The sequence below is a fragment of the Necator americanus genome, chromosome II (assembly GCF_031761385.1).
Source record: "Necator americanus strain Aroian chromosome II, whole genome shotgun sequence".
Lineage (NCBI taxonomy): Eukaryota > Metazoa > Nematoda > Chromadorea > Rhabditida > Ancylostomatidae > Necator > Necator americanus.
This window is the reverse complement of record NC_087372.1, coordinates 18,783,838-18,807,997: the sequence shown is the minus strand read 5'-3', so window position 1 is coordinate 18,807,997 and position 24,160 is coordinate 18,783,838. Positions and strand designations below refer to the sequence as shown.

Here is a 24,160-nt window from a genome sequence, read left to right as displayed (position 1 = left end):
GTTTTGTTTGTGAGCAAGTACGCGTTCCAATAAACCATCTCCACAACTCAAGCAAGGACACAACAACTAGCAACCGAAAAGGTTATCAAAAAAAAGAATAAGCAAAATCAAAATACAGGAAGATTTTTGCAATCCCTTTACGATCTTCCTTAGTTCCAAGTTCAGAGTTCGCCTGCTGCAACAATGCAGACATGATCAGTGATCGTTAAAAACTGCTTTTGAATGCGCAGATCGTGGAGAGCAAATTCGGCCACACAAATTTTACGGCAGTTATAGAAAGACTCAAAAAATCGGTACTCTTTTCCTAACCAATGACGTGATCTTTCACCACTAGTTAAAATGCTGGAAATGAACCGTATGTAGGACCGTCCAGAGGGTCCTGAACCACACTTGAAAAATGGACAAGGAGAGATCGAGGTCTTCAACTGCTGGAGGAAATCTACCTTTCTAAAAGACTGAAATGAAATGGACTACAACAACCTGGCTCAGTGCACGTAGACACCCTCAATACTGCTGAACACCATGGAGGATTTTCCAGATAACTCATAGGTGTTCGCTAGCCGGCTTACAGCAGATCCACTTAAACCATCTCTGCAATTGCATGTCCTTCAGTTCATGAAATGCGAGTCTGTTGATGAAGTACCCATTTATGCTAGACAGTGCGTCACTCACATTTCCTTATAAAATTCCCTATTTTGCCTGCTGACTGTCATACTACTCCCATAGAAAATCCAGTCTCAGAAAAACAGATATGCTAGGCTGGATCACAATTACGCGCGAAAGAAACGCAAAAATAAGTGTCGGAAATCTTTCAAATGAATTTATTTACAACAAGAATAATTTAGATGGTAGCTATTACATCGTATAGGGAATGGAGCAATCGTATGTAGGTCCGAGCAGTATCACCAAAGCCGACCTGAAAACTCATGCTTGAATGGATTAGAAGATATGCTACTCCACAATCTGAACCTAAAAACTTCAACAGAGTTTGATCTAGACAAACGTTACTTGAAGGGTTTCTTCGAATAATGAATAAACTTCGCCTCTAGCGCACCGTCACCTTACGAAAATATGCAACGTGAGGACGCGCCTGAACTCATCCACACCTAATATTTCACCACGGTTAGTGATTTTCTCAAAAATCAGTGCCTAGAACAGTAACGAAGAAAAACTAGCCCTCTTGAAAAAACCTATTTCACATTTGATATCAAATTAGAACAAATACTCTCTTACTAATTCTTGTGAGCTGGTATTTGGCAGGAGTAAAGATGTTCGTGGAAATCCTAAATAATTACTGTATCCCTGTAAACTAGTTTTAGAACTAATGTGATATACGATAAAGTTCTGAGAGATATATACCATACTCTACGGTACCTCCTTCGTAACTTTTCGTCAGTGTCAATTAACGAATGCAATATTGACGACCAGCGCTCGAAATTTGTAAAAGATTTTTTTTTGAAATTTTGGAGAGATGTTGTGAAGATGAAGTGGTTCTGCAGATATGAGAACTTGCTGGACATGATACTTAACGGCTTAACTTAGGAGAGTGGATATCAAAATCTTCCGAGATAAATCAAATATAACTACATGTGAGCAGGTTAAGGATGATGAGTGTGTCCAAGAAATTTTCAAACGTTCAAAGAAAACAGCATCTTCTTTTGTCTACTTAAACGATTTTCTCAGCAGAATTAATGTTGTTCGCTAAGGAACTTTAAAAACAAGCACTTGCTAAAAGCTTAAAGCACTGTGTCATGCCTAAGCATGGGAAAACCCAACTTCCTCTGCCTTCCAACACCTCGGGAAAAAAGGATAGGAGGTTTCTATGGGATTGTTATATAATTGCACTGATCCTAAAAGCAACATGCTGACGAAAACGGCCAAATACTCTCAAAAACTCTTCTTCTGATAGTTTTTCTGCATTTTCTCAGCCGTTTACTATAAGACTAACTAAGAAGTTGATTCTAGGTTGAATTATAACATAACAAAGGTAGCAATGGCGATAACCACGCATGAACTCTGACAACTTTCTTGTTGTTTTCTGCGGCATCGTATCTAACTTCAAAATTACACCAACAACAAAGACTAGAATTCTTCTACGTACAAGACGGCTATCCTTCATCGCTATCGCTTTTCGGGAATAATATTTCATGCCCAACGTATTATTCTTGAACACTTTGCTATCTCACCTTCAAGCCACTACTCATATAGGCGAACGTCAGATTGTTCTTCAAATCCACCCTAACATTCTGTCCTCCATAACCAGAATGTCCTAGGAGGTCGAACGTCATCTAAATTATTTGAATTTATTTGTGAGGGAAAAGACCAAGTTTCCTTCCAAAAGCGTTTCATCAATCCTACATTTTTGTGTTGGAATCGCTTCACCATTAGACCTTGTCCTCGTGAAACATATGCACCCGTGACTATATCTCGTTGTAAAACATAGTTGCTTGTTAGTTCCTTGAACGTTGCAGGGCTCATGAGTTCTCCGACACTAAACATAGACTGCTGTGACATCCCTCCTCAGAAAAATGAAAAAAAAGCTTATAGACGGACTACTCGTGTCCTGGAATTAATCACTATCTAAATTTACGTTCTTGACATCTATTTAAATCTTCTTTGTTAATATGCAAAACACTGAGGAAAAAATGTTAAGTAAAAATAATTGAATTTCTGCGCAAATGATGTATTACAGACCGAAAAATAATTCTCTGTAAAGTTGTTGAACATAAACGGTAAACAGGAGGTAAACATAAACCCTTTTACCATCGAACACTTATCGATATTTAGCTCATGTGAATGCAAATGCTGGCAAATGCGGACATTGGTAAACCTGAGACAACACTGAAGAAGACAGCGAATGAACTCCATAATAACAATGGCAATAGCTCCATGTTTTAAATCTTCCTTCAAAAACAGTAAGGAGCTACTTTGAACATTCCTCATTGCAAATGCAGACGTGATGAATTGTATAAATAAATAGGAAACAAGGCTCAACTCTCATGCGCAGTTTTGCCAGATCGCACAGGTTCATTTGTTTGATTGCAATTAATTAGTCTGTTTATTGCAGCAGAAAGCGGGGACATCAATTCAAGAATTGAAACGAAGACAATGAAGTGGCGGATTGTGATTTTTTGTTAAAATGTTTCTTCTCTGGCCTTTCTTGCGTATAAAACGGTTCTACGCACTATTAGGCAATGGAGCAGAAAAATGGAGCAAATGTTTTGCTTCAGGCGAACACCGCCTTACCACCTTTTAAGAGGTGAAAGTGCATATCATATCAGTGCTGAATGTCTTCAATCGAGTGTACGCGCCCAAGGAAAATGTAAGGCGAGTAGAGGCGGATAGGGAGTACGTGTCAAGCACAAGAAGAAAGTGCGTTGCGACCTAGGTAACGCGGTAACCAGTTCTAAGTTGTCCAGCGCAGATTCTCACACATCTCCTTCCGGTCCAGTGTCAAAAGCGATCCAACACCAGCGAGTGTAAATTTCTGCACCCCTTGTTAATAATTCCGCCAATAATTTCGCATGCACTATCTCTCAATCCACTAAAACTAGCAAGAAAGTGCGCATTATTCACTGCAGTTTTCACTATTCTGTACAATTGAAAATAATTCACTGGAACGGAAAATTGTATTTTGCAAGTCTGTGACACGCGTTCTCCTTACGTTGCAGCGTATTTCTGTCCATCTTAGACTCGAGACGGATCACAAGCTGTTTAAATGGAGAAAACGTAGTGTGGTTTCTCTTCATGCGACCAAAACAGGAACCGTATCTTATAGATTCTGATACTTGATTTCTCCTATGCTCTGGTCCGCGCCAAATTATCCATTAATGCCTATGACGTATTTGGAGGTAGAAGTTAGTAACTTGATTCATATACATTTGACCATAAACAAGTAGGAATAAGCATTAATACGTACCGGAATCTTTCGAAAAGTTCTGCCATTGCGCGAGAGGTCCCGATGCCAAGAACGGCAGCCTGCTCAACTTCGTAGAGATCAGGATTGTTCAACGTCATACCCTGTAAATAAGAAATAAGTAAAAACCCATAATAATTTGCAGCAGAGGTAAAACAGTAGTAGACCTTCTTAGGAATAGTTTTCTGCTCCGTTGCCCAAGTGCACAGAACCGTTTTATACACAAGCAAGGCAAGTGAAGAAACGTTTTAACAAAAATAACGATCCACAACTTCATTGTCTTAGTTTCAATTCTTAAATTGATGTCCCCAATTTCTGCTGCAATAAGCAGACTAATTAATTGCAATTAAGAGCCGTGGAGCTGAAGAACCTTCTAAAAAAAAAACTTCGCTTTCTTCCGGGCGAGGGTTCTAATGCAAACCTTACTGAATATGGCACAGCTACTACAATTTTCGCAAGTATTGCATCAGTAAGTATTCATCTTATCTTTAGAGTTTGCGATAGATCCCTTGCACACTGTCCTTTATAACCCTCTTGGATCTTTCGTCATGTAGTGGCGTCCGAAAGACTTGAAGCCAGTGCAGTTGCACAAGCGACCGCGCTAGAGGCGGAGGTCCCAGTCGAGGTAGAACCACTACATTCGAGACTGCAAATAATAGAGCTAGAGGGGGTCCTACCTCGTTGCAACTAACCATCCAGACACTTACTTTCTCCACTCTTTCGAGCGGAGCCGCTTACGCAACTGCATTCAGCCTTAGTTCGTTTCAACCCGACTATACTCTTCAGGACATTAAAAAATCAAAGCAAAGACTAAATTGTCATGAAATCTTCGCAATCATTAGTAAAAAAAACTCTGAAGAGAATCTTTTGAAGACTATTATTAATGGATCATTCAAGTACAAAAGTCTGCCCAAATCCTAATTCTTCTAACACGGCTGACCTTTACGAAAGCGATCCAAGGCACATTTTGTCCAACCCTAGATAAAAGACCATTGGTCAACACTTGGTGGATGAATCTGAAAACGTAGTCTATTAATCAGTCGATATCATACCATGCCAATCATCATGCAGTCTGTGATGCATAGGTGATGAGTAATAATTCACTTACTTTGTTTACGCAGCGCTTATCAAAATTATATGCATAGTCTAGTCACAACGACCTGAAGCTCATTGCACTTGCTAAAAGGCCGCGCTCGTAATGGTGTGATTGAGCAAGCGGTTGGAATCCATGAGGGACTCTCAGTGTTAGTGATGGTCTGTCCTCAGTTCCTCGAGCCGCTGCACTCGAAAAAAGCGATGGAGCAGTTCGCTCCATCGCTTTTTTCGAGTGCAGCGACTCGCGCAACCGCAGCAAACTTAAGCTTGTTTTGAACCGACGTATACACTTAGTTTTTAGCCAAAGCTTCCAGCTCTAAGCTCATTAGAACGATAATTTTCAATCAAGTAAGAGCATAAGAGAAATCCTAATCAGTTTATCGGTGTATAATAAAAATATAAACAAAAAGAAACCAAAAACCTTAGTTTCTACAGGAAACAAGAAATCCCAAAACACCTCCAGATTTATCGATTATTCTTTGACAACCTCTAGCTTCGAAATGTTTATATTTTTTGTTTTCAGTTTTGTCTCGTACTTGAACGAAAATAGTAGATGTGGTGGAAACAAAAGCTTGAAGCAGCAGTACAGCAGCAGTACTTTTTCAAGAAATCTCAGGGAACTTGGATAGAAATTGAATTTGATGAAACTTTAGATCTCTCAATTTCGAAAGACGGTCGTTCGACAAGTGAATACTCAGAAACTTGAAAAAAAACACACACACAACATCTACAATGATACTCTTAAGCTAAGCTAAGCTTTCATTTTTTAAATAAACATTTCAACTAAATATGTTCTTTATTTGAAAACGAACGAAGTTTGAAGATTCTGGACGACGTCTACAGACGAGATAAAAGCATTTGCGAGCTTCTTCATCTTATGCACACCATGTAAATACCATAATTCAACATTTACCTTGTGTTATGTTATGAAATAGATACTAGTGTGAAATATTACAACAACACTTAATCTTTACGTATTCAAAAGCAAAACAAAAGAAAACTGGTTAGCATCGTTTCGGCAACTCTGCGTAACCATACGTACTATACAAATATGCATGTACTAATAACCCAAAACATTTCCTTCATATATGACTTTATGAACGAACCGGGCTACATTAAAATCAGACGGATTATGGAGGTATTCCTGTATGAAATTCCACAACGAAGGCGCTGTCAATCGAGAGACGCGATAGGATTCGCATCGCGGTAGTCCAATATGAAAGTCCAGATCTAGGTTAAGATACAGTCATGAAAACAAGGGTAAATATATCAAACAAACGCTATACAGAACTTTGGGCATCAGTAAAGTTATAAGAAAGATATACAAAAATTACTTGCCAAACAAATCGTAAACTAAAGTGAATAAAATGAGAAGAACTCTGTCTTAAAAAAAAAACCAGTGTTAAGTTACAGCACGGTTATCGGAGCAAACTACACGCAAAAGGTACGTGACTAAGACCTATTAATTATTAATTAATTAACTAATTAATTAATCAATCAATTAATAGGGCTACTCATTGTACCGTCCAACCACTAATTATTTTTCTTTGGCTTTGACGAAAACGGATCTCGGAATGAGGACTCGCTGTCGCTGAAAAGTTCAAATGGAAAGTAAATTTCAAACTCTATTAACTATACTCGAGGCACAATTATCTGTGAGGCCGATCCACTAACTTGTAGTCTTCGGTAATTTAAAAGCTGGAATTTCTTGAAGATACGAATAAGACAGATAAGATAGATAGAATAATATGTACGAGTCTGATTGCTGCGCTTGCAGTTGTCGGTCGAAGCGGTAAGAAGACGCTCTTGTCTAGCGCATTTCCAAAACCCAATCCAAGTACGTCAAATAACTTGACGGAGCAGGCAATCCTTGGTAACAACAATCCGTTGCGCCAGAAAGTGCTCAAGTCAACAATGTCCGGCAGTTCAGCCCCGTTCGTATACGTTGCTATCCTACCTCGCTATCCTTTCTATCTCTCCATATTTATCTTATTCCCAACACCGAAAAACTCCTGCAAATGAACATACGTCATGCGAGACATCAAGTCTCGCGGGCCTAACAACAGTGAAGAATGGGTGGGTTCTGGGAGAGCTGTGGATCGAGAAAGTTGGGCAGAGCTACATTCGATGACACTACGGTTCAGCGAAGATACGGGTAACCGAGTCAGGCGATAACATCAACCTCGTTCAAATAAGTAAGCAAGCAGATAAAAAGTAAGGCAGTAGATAAGATAGATAGTTAGATCAGACAGAATAGATAGATTAAATAAGCTAGACTGACTAGATATATTTAGAGGCAACGTTCAGAGATATTTCCGATGTTATATCATTTCAACTGGTAGGCGAGGACGAGACCGAGGTGAGTCAAGAATGTCTGCAAAACGTAAAACCTCAACGGCATAAGATGTACTAGTTGTGAAACAAGGCAACAGACCCATACTTCACACCCGCGCAAGCGAACATAGATTATTTGATCTACACACAGAATATCAGGCGGTTATAGGTCACAGAGCGGTACAAGTGGCAAGAACTCATTCGTTATGGACAAGCATTCATTCTTATTATTCATTGAAGGGTTTCTTTTAAGAATAAAAAACGCCTCCAACGTCTTCCTTGCCGATATTTCTGTTTCGTGAGCCAGTATAACGCATTTCACATCGTAATCGTTCCCGTTGTGGGCCTCATGTCTGTGCCTTCCTAGTGGTGTTATCAAACTTTTTCGTCGTTTTCCGGCCATGTGTTCATTAATCCTCACTCCAAGATTCCTACCGGTCTCCCCAACGTAAGTTGCATTGCATATCAAGCACTCAATCTCATATATTACCCCTATTTTTGCGCAGTCGCCTGTTTTTCCGTAAGGACAAATAACACATCTTTCACAGATGCAGTATCTATCATATAGTCTGTTTCTAACAAGCTGACTTTTGATGTTTGCATTTGGGATATTTACCAAGATCACGTCATTTTGTAATTGTGCTTGGATAATGCTGCGCTGAACAGCGGCACTGACACTGTCAGAGATAAAAGGAAGACAAAGAGAAATTTTGTTTTCGCGCGGAATATTGCTATTTACAGTGCGGGTTCTTCGGTAATGCGGACGTACTGTATGGCCATTGGCACATGCGATTTTCAAGGCTAGTCTTCGTGATTCGTGTCGTTCTTGGTTGCCAGTGCATACTTCACTAGCGGTTTTGAACATATTACGAATCACTGCGCGTTTTACTGCAGTCGGATGTGCAGATTTGGCGTGCAATATGATGTTCTTGCAACTTTCTTTGCGATACCACTTTACTCTAATAATGCCGTTTGAAGTACTTATTTGTGTGTTGAGGTACGGAAGCCATCCTTCTTTTGGGGTTTCTCGTGTGAGTCTTATATATTGCGATTGTTGGTTGAGTATTCGGAAACACTCGTCCATTTCGGACTGTGTTGATGTTATGATGCAACAGTCGTCAATATATCTGCAATACATTATTGGTCTACGCGAAAGTACTGGTTCTTCGATTCTGCTCATGAAGCAGATCGCCAGTACTGGTGCTAAATCGTTGACCCATTGCTAGCCCTCTCAGTTGCGCGAAATAATTTCCTGACCACCTGAAGATATTACAATTCAGGCATTCCTTGATAAGCGTTATTATGCGAGATTTACTTAGTCCATATGTTTCCAAGTTGTTACCATATAAATCTATCATCTCAGAGAGAGCTTGCAGCGCCTCACTGTTTTTTACATTCGTGTAGAGTGAGGTTACATCAAAAGACTCTATTACGCAGTTGCCCTCAACTCTCGCATTGCGTAATCGCTCAAGGAAATGTGGGTGTTCGACAAATGAGATGGTATTTTAGGCAAAATTTGACTCACGATTTTATTAAGGAACCACGAAATGCGATCCGTTGGTCCTCCCACACAACTTATTATTGGTCGGATTTTGAATGTGGCCGCTGATGTTGAGTTGACCTCATCGGGTTTCAGTTTATGCGTTTTGATGAGGCTGTAGAACACAGGGCAGGTCGGTTTGTCAAGCTTTAGGCGGCTAACAAATCGTTCGTCAAGGCCAGCAGATTTTCCCATAGTCATCCATACATGATTCAAGCGTTTGCACTGCACAAGGAATTCTTTCTCTGTTACGCGGCGTTAGGCGGTGCAGTGCAAACGCTTGAATCATGTATGGATGACTATGGGAAAATCTGCTGGCCTTGACGAACGATTTGTTAGCCGCCTAAAGCTTGACAAACCGACCCTCTCTGGTTCTACAGCCTCATCAAAACGCATAAACTGAAACCCGATGAGGTCAACTCAACATCAGCGGCCACATTCAAAATCCGACCAATAATAAGTTGTGTGGGGAGACCAACGGATCGCATTTGTGGTTCCTTAATAAAATCGTGAGTCAAATTTTGCCTAAAATACCATCTCATTTGTCGAACACGCACCATTTCCTTGAGCGATTACGCAATGCGAGAGTTGAGGGCAACTGCGTAATAGAGTCTTTTGATGTAACCCCTAACTCTACACGAATGTAAAAAACAGTGAGGCGCTGCAAGCTCTCTCTGAGATGATAGATTTATATGGTAACAACTTGGAAACATATGGACTAAGTAAATCTCGCATAATAACGCTTATCAAGGAATGCCTGAATTGTAATATCTTCAGGTGGTCAGGAAATTATTTCGCGCAACTGAGAGGGCTAGCAATGGGTCAACGATTAGCACCAGTACTGGCGATCTGCTTCATGAGCAGAATCGAAGAACCAGTACTTTCGCGTAGACCAATAATGTATTGCAGATATATTGACGACTGTTGCATCATAACATCAACACAGTCCGAAATGGACGAGTGTTTCCGAATACTCAACCAACAATCGCAATATATAAGACTCACACGAGAAACCCCAAAAGAAGGATGGCTTCCGTACCTCAACACACAAATAAGTACTTCAAACGGCATTATTAGAGTAAAGTGGTATCGCAAAGAAAGTTGCAAGAACATCATATTGCACGCCAAATCTGCACATCCGACTGCAGTAAAACGCGCAGTGATTCGTAATATGTTCAAAACCGCTAGTGAAGTATGCACTGGCAACCAAGAACGACACGAATCACGAAGACTAGCCTTGAAAATCGCATGTGCCAATGGCCATACAGTACGTCCGCATTACCGAAGAACCCGCACTGTAAATAGCAATATTCCGCGCGAAAACAAAATTTCTCTTTGTCTTCCTTTTATCTCTGACAGTGTCAGTGCCGCTGTTCAGCGCAGCATTATCCAAGCACAATTACAAAATGACGTGATCTTGGTAAATATCCCAAATGCAAACATCAAAAGTCAGCTTGTTAGAAACAGACTATATGATAGATACTGCATCTGTGAAAGATGTGTTATTTGTCCTTACGGAAAAACAGGCGACTGCGCAAAAATAGGGGTAATATATGAGATTGAGTGCTTGATATGCAATGCAACTTACGTTGGGGAGACCGGTAGGAATCTTGGAGTGAGGATTAATGAACACATGGCCGGAAAACGACGAAAAAGTTTGATAACACCACTAGGAAGGCACAGACATGAGGCCCACAACGGGAACGATTACGATGTGAAATGCGTTATACTGGCTCACGAAACAGAATATCGGCAAGGGTTGGTTTTTTTTTAAGGAACCCTTAAAAAAAAAAAATTTTCTAAAAATTTCCCCTTTCCCCCTTCTCCCCTAAAACCTTTTTTGTAAAAAATTCTGTGTTTTACCAAAAAACACTGTCCAGTGAAAAATGCGTGCAACCAACCCCCCCCCCCCCGGGGGAAAAAAAAAAATAAAAAAAATTTTTTTTTTTACCTACCCCAAAAAATTAAAAAAAACAGGGTGGGGGAAAAAAAAGATTCCCTATTCTCTAAAAAAGGAAAAAAAAAAAAAAAAAAAGAAAAAAAAAAATCAAAAAAAAAAACCCAAACAAAAAAAAAAAAAAAAAAAAAAAAAAAAAAAAAAAACAGAATAGATAGATTAAATAAGCTAGACTGACTAGATATATTTAGAGGCAACGTTCAGAGATATTTCCGATGTTATATCATTTCAACTGGTAGGCGAGGACGAGACCGAGGTGAGTCAAGAATGTCTGCAAAACGTAAAACCTCAACGGCATAAGATGTACTAGTTGTGAAACAAGGCAACAGACCCATACTTCACACCCGCGCAAGCGATGAAACCTCCCTATTTGCCTTCGTTTGGCCACTAGAACGCATTTAAGGAGTTGCCTCAACAGATGAACTAAGGTCTGTCGTATTCTTTGATAAACTCCATAGTCCAGGAGAAACCAGGAATCAGTTATCTGACTTCTGGATTTGAAAAGGATGATTTCCATTCTGTTAGCGTTAGTATTGATCTTCGCCAACTATATAAATACATCCGGAACCCCAAGTATTGGTGGTGCGAACACAACATCGAAAATCTCCTCGGGTGATGCTTTTAAGAAGTCAATTATAAGAAGTGTGTGGTTGCATAGAGACCCGGCGATGACTCTAATGTTGAGTATACATTGAGTTAAGGGACAGTGTAGAATGCATATAGAAGGAGGTCTTGCGGCTCCCAAAGTAATTCTATAGCAATTTGGCATTTCATTATAGCATTTTTCTAATCAGGAAATGGAATTTGTAATGTTGAAGGTGACATATGTTATATTATGAACACCAATGAAAGTCATGCATCTTTTTAATCTCTTCTGCGGACTCCAACGTTTCAGGAAATTAATGAAATACATAGTAGAATACATACATAGAATCTTTCATACTACATATTGAAAACTAAATTAATGAGCGAGCTCCCAAGGTATATCTCACCATACTTTTCAGCAAACTCTTCTCGGAAGTAAGCACCAATAGAACGGTGCTTAGGATCTGTTCTCCGGATGATTTGATCAACAAGCCATCCATATGTAATAGCATGGTATCCGGTTTCAGTACCCGGAGGCCAGTTAGGGATCTAAATGTTGGTGACCACCTGTCCGAATAACAAAAATAAAATCTGATGAGAGATGAGATGATGAGAGCTACCTGCTCTTCAAAAACCGTCGCGATTGCTTTCCAGTTATTGGCCATTGAGTAGTTGATCTTCATGTCAGTGTATGCAAGACCAGCCGAAAATCTCAAAACTAATTTTGCTCCATTTTGGATGACTAATCACCGAGTGCATCGGGGAGTATTTACCAAGTAACTCACTCTGTGGCCAAGTAGCCACCTGACTGTGACGTTTTCTTTTCCGTGTTTCCCGAAATTCGGCCAGAATTCAGTTACTGAGTCATCGTATTTTAGGTGTCCTTGATCAACAAGATGAGCAACGCAAAGCGCAGCAACTGCCTCAAACCACAACCCTTCATGAATAGATTCAAAGCAACGTTTCAGTTCACCTTCGTGGATGAGAACGCGACGTTGAGTGTATCTTTATTCCACAACCGTTCGCTATCTCGGTCAGCATATCCACCCCATATATCAACAACTTTTCGCCCGTTGTAGTATACAACGAATGAAGCGCCGCTGCGTTCCCATTCGTGCAGAAAGTTGGCACTGAAAACTTGCATGAAAACGAAACACGAGTCAGTTAATAAGCAAATTAAAGGCAACAAACCACGAATCTGACGTAGTGAGGGACACCGTTGGATAAACTAGAAGCAGAGGTGGTACTCGCTCATCTCTTCCTTCCTCATTGTAAAGGAAGGGTGTCAAAGATTTCGTTTTTCACTTTTTCACGACGATTTTAGTTGGAACGCGCCACCCTTGGACATGCACTCCAGCTGCGCAGCGGTCGAAAGCCAGTGAGTTCTCCTCGACTACTTATTCAAGTGGAACCAATAGATAGGTAGCTGAAAAGGCAAGAACGTATGCAGAGGAGCGTTCTAATGTACCTCGTAAAAACTAAGGTGATTCCCACGTCGTTTTTATGGAGGACTGAGAGGAACCACCCCCGATCCCGCAATCTATAGTGGGGTCAAAACGACAAGAATCACGAGTGTAGTTGCGGTGCATTTGCGTACACGCTCGAAACGAGGCAGCAGGTGGAACCGAGTTGGGACCGTCGCAAACGATGGGTGGTGCCAGCAGGGGTTTCACCACGTTCCTAGCCGCAGTGTTCCACCGAAGCGCCTTGAAAGAAGCCGCGCACGCAATAGCGTACGTGTTTCATGTAGTTTTGACTTTACCATACAGTCCCATCTCCAGCTTTCCCCGCGGATTCTCTCAGCACGTCAGATTCGTGGTATGCTGCCTTTAAGTAATTTCAAAATTCATTAATAAGTAGCACTGTTCAAAAGGAATAAGGTCGATGAAGTTTTCTACTAGCAGAAATTAAGGACAAGATATGCTACTAGTTTACAGAATATGCTACTAGTGTACAAAACCCACGAAGACAATGTTGAGTTGGAGCAAGCACATATGTATGCATTCCTTCAAATCAATAGGCTAAGTAGAATTGTCGTCATCTATCTCTATATATTTATTTGATATTACTTTTATCTATAAATTTATTTATATTCAAATATAAAGGTGTCTTTACGGCGAAGAATCACCTGATTAATCGCTTTGCCGAGGTGTGAGATTCCCGGCGGAACATGTCTGGACCACGATAAACGTTCCGTCCGGTAACCGTTCTTGAGCACTATGTATGTGGGAGGAGTCACGACAGAAATTTCGAACCTTGTAAGTCGAAATGAATTTTAAATGATTCGAAAGATCGTCTATCTGCGAGAAGAATTGGTTATTCCAAGTACGGAAATAGTTCGCAGAGGCATAGAATAATTGTGAAAATCATGTTATTGTAAAAATAGTCGAGATCCCTGTTTGTCCCTCGAAAACCTCTACCGGCTGTCATTCAATGTCAGCGCCTAAATCACGCCCTGTAAAAAGGGAGAGTTCTAAGCGAGTATGCGAGACTTATGCATCAATTGTAGTACGTTGACAGCTGTTTAAAGATTCTAATAAACACGGAAGTAGAGCAAAGTTGTATGTTTGACATTGAACAAACCAAGCATTTCCCAAAATAGAGGCTGACAGTCAGGTTTTTTTTTTTGAAAAGAACGAAATAGTTCATTGGGAAATTTCATGAGCAAGTTTCTCACAAGGCTAAGAACGTATACCTTTTATTAACTTTCAATGTGGCACTTTCGCCAATTGCCAAAGACGATGGAAATCTCCAGCCCACATAGTATGGAGAGCAAAATTTTCTAAGTGGCTTCCTGATTACGAAAACTTTGAAAATCGTGTCCCGTTTTCAGAAATAAGCGCGTATCATCTTCTCGTTCTCGTTCGAAGAAATATCCGACGAAGATATGCCAATGGCAGATCTCTGGAGGTGCGAAAGTAATTAACAAAGATTGCCGAAATTTTGCTTATTTTCAGGCCACACATTTATTAGAACTAAACTCCTGAAGTATATCTGAAACCAGCGGCCTAATTTGCTTTCAACTGGCTTTCCGAAAATCTAATTTTGCAAACTCCAAAAGATTTTTTTAGAACACAAATTAGTAGCTGTGATGTAGCTGTTCAGTTTGAGCCAAAATGATGATCAATGATCGGGGTAATGGAATCCTACTGCCAAACTAGTTATCCTTTGTAGAAACATTTTGCTGATATGCAACATTCTCCTGCTTTTAATAGCTCCACGCAACAACTCTGTGGGAACATGAGGTTCAGCGTTAGATACTGGCTGGCAAAAACATGCTCGAATGTCCATATGACGCCGCCGCAAATCATTATTAGATTTCCTTCGACTTTCTTGCTTCCCAAAAAGTCGAAATGACTCATGTTTTCAACAGATTCGGAACTCACCTAAATGCTTCTCGTACACCGTTGAATGCTTCGTCGGTTTCGCCATCAACATGTATGCTGACATCGGCACGATAGAAGCAAAGCTCTGCTGCATACGCGAAAAGCACCACAAAAACTATCCACTTCACTATCTTACCACGCATGTAGCTAAACTTTAAACACATCATATAAAACAAGTATTAAGTCACAAAAATAGTAAATGCTTAGCAATTCGGTTAGTACCATAGACGGTCACTGTTTACAATCGGAAATAATTGCAAGTGGTACATTGAATCATTAAGAATACACAATATTGTGCGTTCACAAATCGGATGATACAAATGGTAACGAGAATGTTCTGGAGATCCATTTTTAAATACGCGAGTGAAACCAAATTCTTACAAATTAACGGAGACGAGAGTCAGCGGTGTAAAACTATGCCTAATTGAAGCCAGTGCAGGTGTACGTCTAAAAAATACACGCAGCTAAGTAGACAAGACAGTTATCTTAGGCCAACCTCATCTCATTACGCGAATGAGAACACAGTCTCCAAATTATTTTCGAAACAGGAAGCTCGAACTCATTTTTAGGCAATAAAGACAATAGTTTTTCGAATACGAATGGCGAAAAGATTCTCAATGTGAAAAGGGTTCCTTAAGATGCAAAAGTGCTAAGATAAGTTATACAATTCACAAGAACTGAAACCGAAGATACCAACGAAGAAGAGATTAAGATGGCACGTTGATCCGATAAAAAAGAAGGCATAGTGAAATAAGGAATATATTTTAAAATTTTATGTAAACTCAAATTATTGAAAAGAATACTTTAGGAAAATAAAGAGGATCAGAAGGGGCGATCAGTGTGAACTCTTGTAAAAGTAAGGGATTAACACGTTGACGGTGAGCCATTTTTTTCATGACTGTCCCGTGGGGTGACACATTTTTCTCTTTTGAAAATTTGTTAACTTTTAAATAAATGATTGAATATGATTGAAAAATATTAATTGAACATTAAAATTAAAAATTAAATTTCAAAATTATTAAATAATTAATTCAAGAAATCAAAAAAATCTAAACTAAAAACTAAAAATATGCAACAAAAAACTAAAGTTAACATAACATATAAAATAATTCAAAATTAAGATGGCACAAAATTAAAAGAATATATTAAAATTAAAAAATCCAAAAAAATGAAAAAATTAATTAAAATGGAAGGAAAAGAAGGACATTCATATGCTATATACCAAACATGACACCAGCTTTCATCCAAACGGCAAGCACCTGGTTGTTGCTGGATATAACATGATAAGAGGATTCGTTGACCTTAACGATCAGATTGCCTATACTCCGTTTGTGAGGACAGCCAAATGGTGCATCCATCTGTTTTTTCATCTCGTAAACCAGACTGCCTTGGTCAACGCTTGATTTTTGTATTGCGAGAAGGTTAAGACAATCATAATTAATTACTCCAGCATCTTTTATCTTTCGATCAGCAGTTCAAGATCCCGCAAGCGGAAGCTGGCGTCTGATCCTAACGCAAAGAATAAGGACGGACGGCTTTGTTCTGACTGCTACAGGTCGATCTCTGCAACTTCAAGCAGATAGACTGCCCTGAACATGGCTAACAGGACTAAGGCAAAATGCAGTGAGTGCAACAAATCCTGCTGCTTAGATTGTTCCCAAACAACTCATAATTGTTGATTGTTGTAATGAATGTTGTTGGTAATTGTTTGTAATTGTTGGTGAAAAATAAAATAAATATAAATACAAAAAAAACTAGAAATTCAATGGATAGTCGGTCGATGCTAACATAAGATACTTCTAAGTCTATACTGATCATTTGAACAGAAAACAAAAAAATCGCGCATATTTTGACTGGAGTAAAATACTCTCGCGCAGCATTCAGCGACGTCGTCCCACGAGAGAGACGGGCTGTCGCGCACCATTGAGCGACATTGTCGTCAACGTGCTAGCTAACTGTGAATTTGACGAAGTAACACAGAATCGGATTGAACCCGTAGACGTTTATGAGAGCATATGGGACTTAGTCAATGACATGACAATGAATAATATAGTAAGAAAATGTCGTTGTCTTCGCAGGCATATGTGATCTCATAAGGTTGCTGTGCAACTCTCGAAGTACCTTTATTTACTGAGTGGGGACGTCTTAGTTGTCCGAGGCTTCCATGACCGCTTCCGTCTCAACTGAGTCGAAGGCCTTCTTCAGGTCGATGAAGGTGAGACAAACGGCATCTTGTACTCCCGTGATACCTCGATGAGTTTCGAAACCGTGTGAATGTGGTCAATCGTGCTAAATCATTTTCGAAACCCTGCATGCTCGTATGACTGTCCTTCATCCAAGACTTTCAATCCTATTAAGGATCATCAGTCTCGTGAAAAACTTGCAGATGACGGACAGTAAGCAGATTGGACGATACCAGCAAGACCGTGTTGTTGTATGAAAAGTGGATCCACATGCCGATGTCACGTGGATCTCCCTTTTTATACAACAACACGGTCTTGCTGGTCTTCCACTGTTTAGGAACCTTGCATTCCGACAGGTAACATGTAAAGGGCTTCGCCAGGGTGCTGATGAGTAGTGGCGAAAGATTTTTCAGGTGTTCTAGTCTTAATCTGTCTGACCGAGTGCCGTACAACTTACAATTTCTTACCGACATGAGAGCATGTCGTATTTTGGACGGGAGAACCTCTGGAATGATATGTCCGTCTTCCCTCAGATGGTGAGGAGGCAAGTGGACATGGCTGTCGAAGAGATCAGAGTAGAAGTCGTATTAATCATTTTTCTCCATCCCACTTCCTAATGAAATGGTTCTTTCCTTCGGGTTCCGGAGAACAGTCATCCTCGTCCTGCGATTGGCGAAATCTGGACGAGCATAGCAGATGCTCTTTCCAGCCTTTAGTCAGCACTTCTGCTCTTCTCTCTTTAAGACCTTCCTTTATGGCCTCTCTGCAAAGCCTTGCGAGCTCGGACTTGAGTTCATGGAGAAAATCTTCCTCGATTTCAATGATCGATGGACTTGGAAAGCATCTCTCCCCGCTCACTTCATTGAAAGCCGTGGGTCCCGATGTGAAGTTCCTCAGGCGTTCTTCTTGTGCCAATTTTGACGTTGAAATCACCAATTAAGGCCTTGTAGAAGGCATCTTCTCGATAGAACTCCAGGTCCATATTAGAAAGCTTCGGCTTCTTCTTCTTAGCTTGATGTTGGAGCATAAGCGAAGATGGTCAGCACTGAGGTTAGAATACACTTTCTCATTCGCAGACGTCCGAGTCGGGTCGTAAGCTGTTCTAAATAGTAGACATTTACTGCCATATTCGTGTTGACGAGGACACCAACTTCACCAACCCCTGTACTCGCATGTTCCTAAGAACAGTTCTTCTCCAGTGCTATATACGGCTTTCAGTGGGTGGCGTCGCTTCGTCTCGGTGACGTTGAACTTAACTTTCTTGGCTTGCATAATCAGATGTTCGATGGGGGCTCCTGATGCAAGCGTACGTGCGTTATAGGTACAGATTATCATCATAGTACTTTCCGGTTCGGTAGCCTATATGACTCCTGCAATTCCGTATTTCCTGGCGCTACCGTACCAGGCTTTACTCCGGAATCAGGAGTCTCTTTTCTATTATTGTGACATGCGTAAAATTTAAAAAAAAAATGAGCAAGTGCCAGGCCTCTAGTTCCACGAGTTTTTGGGAGAACGTTGCGCTCTCCGGATTGGACAGGTGGACCTTTTTTGTTGGAGGGGACTCCAAACGGCCTCTTTTGCATCTCCCAGTCACTTGATTGCAGGCTTTTAACTGGACCGACATGTGAGATACAAGGATGTCACGAGTCAGTCCTGGCTCAGCAGAAGCAGGAAGTCCATCTCTGAATCAATGCGCATCTCGCTCTCAAAAGGTCGTTTTTGATCCGCGATTAACCCTCTAGCCACCCCCCGTAGATGCGGCACGTAGCTTCGCGACTAACCGGCTGTGATCGCTATAGTGAGGGAGATCCGTCGACCAATATACAAACTTTAACTATTTTTGAAAAAGAATCCTTATCCAATTTTCAGCTAACTTCGAGGCGGACTTCATCTGCAGATGTTTACTCCTGATGTTACATAGTCGAGTGTTAATGGCTTCACCCTTGACTGCACACGGATCCAAACGTAGAATTTCTAGCCAAATGCTACTATATATTGCTGTTTGAAAATAGATCCTTTGGAGCTAAAATCTAAAAATCTCTAAAATATCTAAAATTAGTTTTACATATGTAATTGACTTAGTGCTCCAAAAAAAGGAGGCACACTATCAAAAAACAGACAGAATATGCCGAGGTTTCAAGACAAGAGAACATTCGATCTTTTAGAGCGTTAAAAATTGGATACGCTCTATATCCTTCCTTTCTTACGATTATAGTGGAGAAAACAATTGGCAAATAACAAGACAACAGGTTGCATCTCGTTTGGTTTGAAATTTTCTCTGGCAATGACTAGTTCGTTGTTTGACATTGTGGGCTGAGGCAACACTTCATGAGTGTGAGTGAAAATGTGGCTAGATAAAACTAGAAAATATAACCAGATAACAGAACATACAAGCGGCTGAGCAATTGTTGGATCAAAAGATACAAACTTCGCAACTTAGCTTCGCATGTACTTTCGTATGTTCAGAACCAACGATTTCCCGACAATCCGCACGTCCGCAAGATTTGCTTCATCTATCTTGGCGAACTGTGTAAGTGCCATCTCTATATTTATATGGTCGAGTAAGAACGACATAAAGCACGGTGCAGCTGTGTAAGCTTTTGCGCTTGAAGCGGCGCGGTGGAGATAACCGTTGGAATCAAGGTGGGACCATCGTGAACTACAGCAATGAACGATGATAGAAAGTATCCTCACTCGATCCTAACTGCCACACTCCACGGCATCGCATCCAGCGCAACCGCCTACGCAACTGTCCGTGCTTCATGTCGTTTTGGCTCTACTATATACTATACTATATCCTGGTGAAACCATAGTACTGAGAAATGCGAAATCACGAGTGATTAAACGGTTATCATTCTTCTCTACTCGATATAAATTCAGGTACTCGGAACTATATCAGTGCAGATAAGTGCAGATAACACCAGGAAAAAAATTACCTTGGAATCAAGACATATCTTTGAAAAATACATCCGCATCGTTGCTTTCTAAGCTGTAGCAATACATCTATAAATACTCAGCAAAAATAGACAAGGAGCAAAAATAGACACTATTTTTAGATAGTGCTCTTAAAAATTGTAAGCGGAGGCAAAATCTGCCGGTGAGACCTATACAAAGAGACCTGACCAACTCACTGATAAGATTCTCTTGCTTCGAATGTTTGCTTTGACACACGCTAATTTGGATGGACACCACTTCCTACGAAATGAAGAAAGAAAAAAAAAGTATGCTAAGACAGCAGATAATGTTTCCATGATGTTGCTGCTCCATTAAAATACGCTTCAACTTTGTTGGTTATTAACTTGAGGTATTCCTTGTAAGCAGTTAAAATGTCTGCTATTACATGGAGTAACTTAGTTGAAGAACCGGGTGGGGTGGGGAGGGATGGAGGGGGAGACAGGTTGCATCGAACCCGAAGGAGGAATTCGGCGTATGGCTCGCTGATCGTGGATTGCTGTGGAAGGAGCGACTTTGCCCCAATTCTGAACCTCACGTTAAAGTCGCGAAACAGGCGAAAGTGCACAGCCCTCATGAAGGCTAACGGTCCTTTTTAGGGCCACCAACTTGCGAATACAAATCGAAAAAGTGCGAATAAATGTTGTTGCACGCATGCTTAGTGATCGTGGATTGCTATGGAATTCATTTTCGGTCCTTTTTTTTCCTTTAGAAGAAACACATGATATAACTTAGTTATTTATTTCTCGTAAACTTGTTCGCAGTAAAACGTAGTTGGGAGTATCCACTCAGTGGCGCACTTATTTCTGGAAGTAAATAACTAAATCAGTCGGGGCCCTAGGACCTAAGCATTAGTCTTAGAGGATCCATGACATGTAAGCTAAAGTTACTAAGAGAAAAAAGTAAGACAGATCTCCCAGAAGCAAAAGGCGCCAATGAGTGGCCCCACAAATACATTTTCCCTTTGTTTGGAAGACTTGGTAAAGTTAAAACAGTATAGTTCCAGCTCTGTCTTCCTTTCAACCTATATGTCGTGGATCCTCTAAGACTGATGCTTAGGTCTTAGGGTCTCGGCTGACTAAGCTATTCTATTGTGCTCCCTGACCCTTTTCGCGCTCTGAGTGCAAATATTACAGTACTTGCACAGTCAAATTACCCCCACTAATGACACTAAATACAGTAAAAAAGCAGTTCGATTTGGGTGCGTCAGAGTGCCCCACTAACGTCCTATTATTATCCTATTAACGATAGACCAAATAAGGCATAAGATTCATGAAGAACGTGTACACATAAGATTACATTGTTGTCATGCTTGCAAAAAACGGCAGCAACAGAATACGACATGCGCTTCAGTTTGAAATCAAAGAGAGCATGTCATAAAATTGACGATGTTGGAGTGTACACGAATAGAGAAGGGGGGAGGGGAGGGGGGGGGGATGTTGCAGCGTGACCACGCCCATTTCCCCGCGCTAGTCCAGAAGAACATGTGAAACGGCGCTGTGTGACTCCATCATCCAACGTTGCAACCTATTACGCTGGAGTAAAACTACAGCTCACAACTACATCAAAACTTAACCGTCGTCCAACATGAAACGCAACCAAACAGAACAGAAGCTGTGCACCTTCACGAACATGCAACTTACTAAGCGTTACAGAACGACGGCAGTAACTTGTCTGCAATTGAGGGCATGAGGCTGCTTCTACTGCTCACACAAGCTGAAGTAGGTTGTGTAAACGGCTTCCGCTGTAATGCGCAACGTTTGCCTGCGACCCGTCGAAAATCCCTTCGGACAAATCGCAGTTGGGGGTGGCGCAAGGGTGGCGCGCTGCACGCTGCACGCGCAGGACATCGTAAGAATCGTTGGAAAGACGAGATCAACAACTTTGTTCCACATCCTTGAAGTACTGAGTTTGACCTTCTTTGAATCATGGGATTGTATAGATGAATCGTGTACTACTTCTCCTTAACGAAACCAAGATTGTTATCTTTCTTTACGACCTTTCTTCTGGCCAACCTTCTGCGCCGTCGCCTTTTTCAGGACCTGGAAAATCAAAGGCATGTAATCCCCCTTTCGAACGCCTCATCATTCCACAAGATATGACTTAGCAAACAAATTACTCAAAGACAACGTCAGAGGAGCAGACACAAAATTAGTGCTCACCTTGATAGCCACAAAACCGCAATCGGACCAGCGGTCGTAATAGTTATGCCGCTAATAGTAACTAATGCCCCTTGCATCTGACCCGCGAAAGTCTTGATCCGGCTTCGCTTTCTTGGTCTTAGTGATGCACTTTTCTTTACAATTCATGATTGGTCTTTTGGCTGTTATAAAAAACGGCTCCAATTCTTTTCGCACTATAACACCTGGTTCGCGTGCCAAGATCATGACAGCCATCTTGAAAAGGGTGTTGTCATGACACTGACACTTTCCGCGATGAGCACCTAAAGGGGTTGATAGTCTTGACTTTACAAGCCTATCTAGGCCCCATACTCAGCCCCAAATAACTGACATGTGATCAAGTAGATGACTCTCGACACCACAAAATCCTATTGCTTTCCATTCGGACAAACGACACAGTTAGGTTTCTCACAAAACCTAGTCAGTCATTGGCCCAGTATAGCTGTTTTTGAAGATTCGCAGGTGGCATGTCCACTAATATGATTGAGTCTTGCAGACCCGCCTGTGACTACTAAACCTGCTGCCACTTTTTTGCTCATATCATCCGAAATAAAACCGCTGCAGCTGTCTTAAACATAGCTTCAGTGACTGATTTTCTCGTTTTCCAGGGTACGCCGAATGGTAATGAATTAGAAAAGTTCCTGCAACTCAGTTTTCGGCACCACTTCCTCTTCCAAAGGCCCCTGTAGGAATGAACCTGTACATTGAGAAGCGATAGTCGGTTGTCCTCAAGTTTTTCCCTTGTGAGCTTCATGTGTTGGTATTGCTGATTTAAGAGGTCGAAGCATATGTGCGTTTCGGCTTGCGTTGGACATATAATGCAACAATCATCTATACATCGGCTGAACAGAAGACATATACGTCACAGTAGGGTTAATGTGGGAACAAGTCTTTGTCCCGTCGCCATGCCTCTAGTCTCCCTATTGTACTGCCCAGAGCAGCAAAATACGGAACATCTCAGACATTCACTTAGCAGCGTCATGATTTGCTGCCGCGAACCCTTACTTGTTAAGAGAACTCTAATGCGCAAGGAAAAGCCCTGATGGTACTTGGAGCAGCATCAGTGGAAACGTTGTTGTCAAGTGAAATGACATCGAAGGATTCGATGCCGCAGCGATTGAGGCGCGCTTACTTTGTAGGGGTGCTTTTGCAGTATCCGTTCTTATCCTATTCAGACGTCGATATTGTCTGCTAAACCCATGGGAAAGGTGGTATAAACTGCCGTTCCTGAGGTGGTTTTGTTATAGCCATGTCCAGTTTACGTGATATAGCAACAAATTTTCCTCCCTTTCCACTAACAGACATCTTGATCTTACCCTCAGAGCAAATGTCACGTAGCTTGCACAAACCTTTCGTTGCGTGGGTCTTATATTTCCAAAAACGTGTTTCGGTGAGTATCGGGAGAGAATCGAAAAAAAACGGACGTAGTAAATAAACTGAACTTAGTATCTACCACCGAATTTGCCTCCTGCAACTTGAACAATAGGGCAGGGAAAGTAATGGAAGGAAAAAACTGTAACTATGGAATTTCTCTGTCCTCTGCCCTGCTTCTGCCTTGTTGTTCCTCTTAAGCTCCCAATCGCAGACGTTCATGGACCAACTGTAGACTGCCTACAGTCCTGCGCGTTAGCACGGGGCGTATCGAATGAGATGTAGTGAAACTGAAGCCTGAGTCTAGAACTGATAGTGCATTCTTAGAAAAACAAACATAGCCTATGAGTGAAACACGAGGTTGGAAGGGTGCATCTGCCACGTTCGAGTTTTGGTGTAGGGTAGTGTGGTTAGTACTTGTTACTTACTGCGGTCTCCGACTTCGTTAATGATCAGGTGGTCTACTCAATTTCTACTGCAGCCTCGACTTGTCCTTTGAGCGAATACAATCACATATGTTTTCTGGATCACCTACGATTCTAATCCAAAGAACGTTGCCACCAGGTTGTTCTTGACAATACTGTTATTTGAACACAGATTTTGCCAGCATAGAAAACATATGATTTTGTTTGGTCCTCAATCCGCTCTCAAGATGAGAGTC

The 24,160-nt window shown here is 41.0% G+C and overlaps 2 protein-coding genes across 4 annotated transcripts; both read right to left on the bottom strand.

The window, feature by feature from the left end:
• Positions 1-543: 543 nt before the first annotated feature.
• RB195_018384 (uncharacterized protein) lies at positions 544-14,956 on the bottom strand (the record flags this gene model as incomplete). 3 transcript variants are annotated; one of them, XM_064185817.1, is made up of 12 exons in its annotated part: positions 842-916; positions 2,187-2,288; positions 2,359-2,491; positions 3,920-4,020; positions 4,857-4,932; positions 6,118-6,241; positions 11,835-11,976; positions 12,048-12,145; positions 12,213-12,231; positions 12,288-12,350; positions 12,401-12,557; positions 14,814-14,956. In XM_064185817.1, the coding sequence occupies 12 exons, from the start codon at positions 14,954-14,956 to the stop codon at positions 842-844; spliced, it is 1,233 nt and encodes a 410-aa protein (XP_064041696.1). The 3 variants fall into 3 exon arrangements, with proteins under 3 accessions (XP_064041698.1, XP_064041696.1, XP_064041697.1); XM_064185816.1 differs by lacking the exons at positions 12,213-12,231; positions 12,288-12,350; positions 12,401-12,557; positions 14,814-14,956 and adding an exon at positions 544-591 and having other exon boundaries at positions 860-916; positions 12,048-12,110; XM_064185815.1 differs by lacking the exons at positions 842-916; positions 2,187-2,288; positions 2,359-2,491; ... (2 more) ...; positions 6,118-6,241; positions 11,835-11,976 and having other exon boundaries at positions 12,140-12,145; positions 12,213-12,350.
• Positions 14,957-17,855: 2,899 nt separating this feature from the next.
• Positions 17,856-22,344, bottom strand: RB195_018383 (uncharacterized protein; the record flags this gene model as incomplete). The annotated part of the gene is made up of 4 exons (XM_064185814.1): positions 17,856-18,007; positions 18,157-18,355; positions 18,540-18,678; positions 22,193-22,344. 4 exons carry the CDS (start codon positions 22,342-22,344, stop codon positions 17,856-17,858), a joined length of 642 nt encoding a protein of 213 aa, XP_064041695.1.
• Between the last annotated feature and the right edge of the window lie 1,816 nt (positions 22,345-24,160).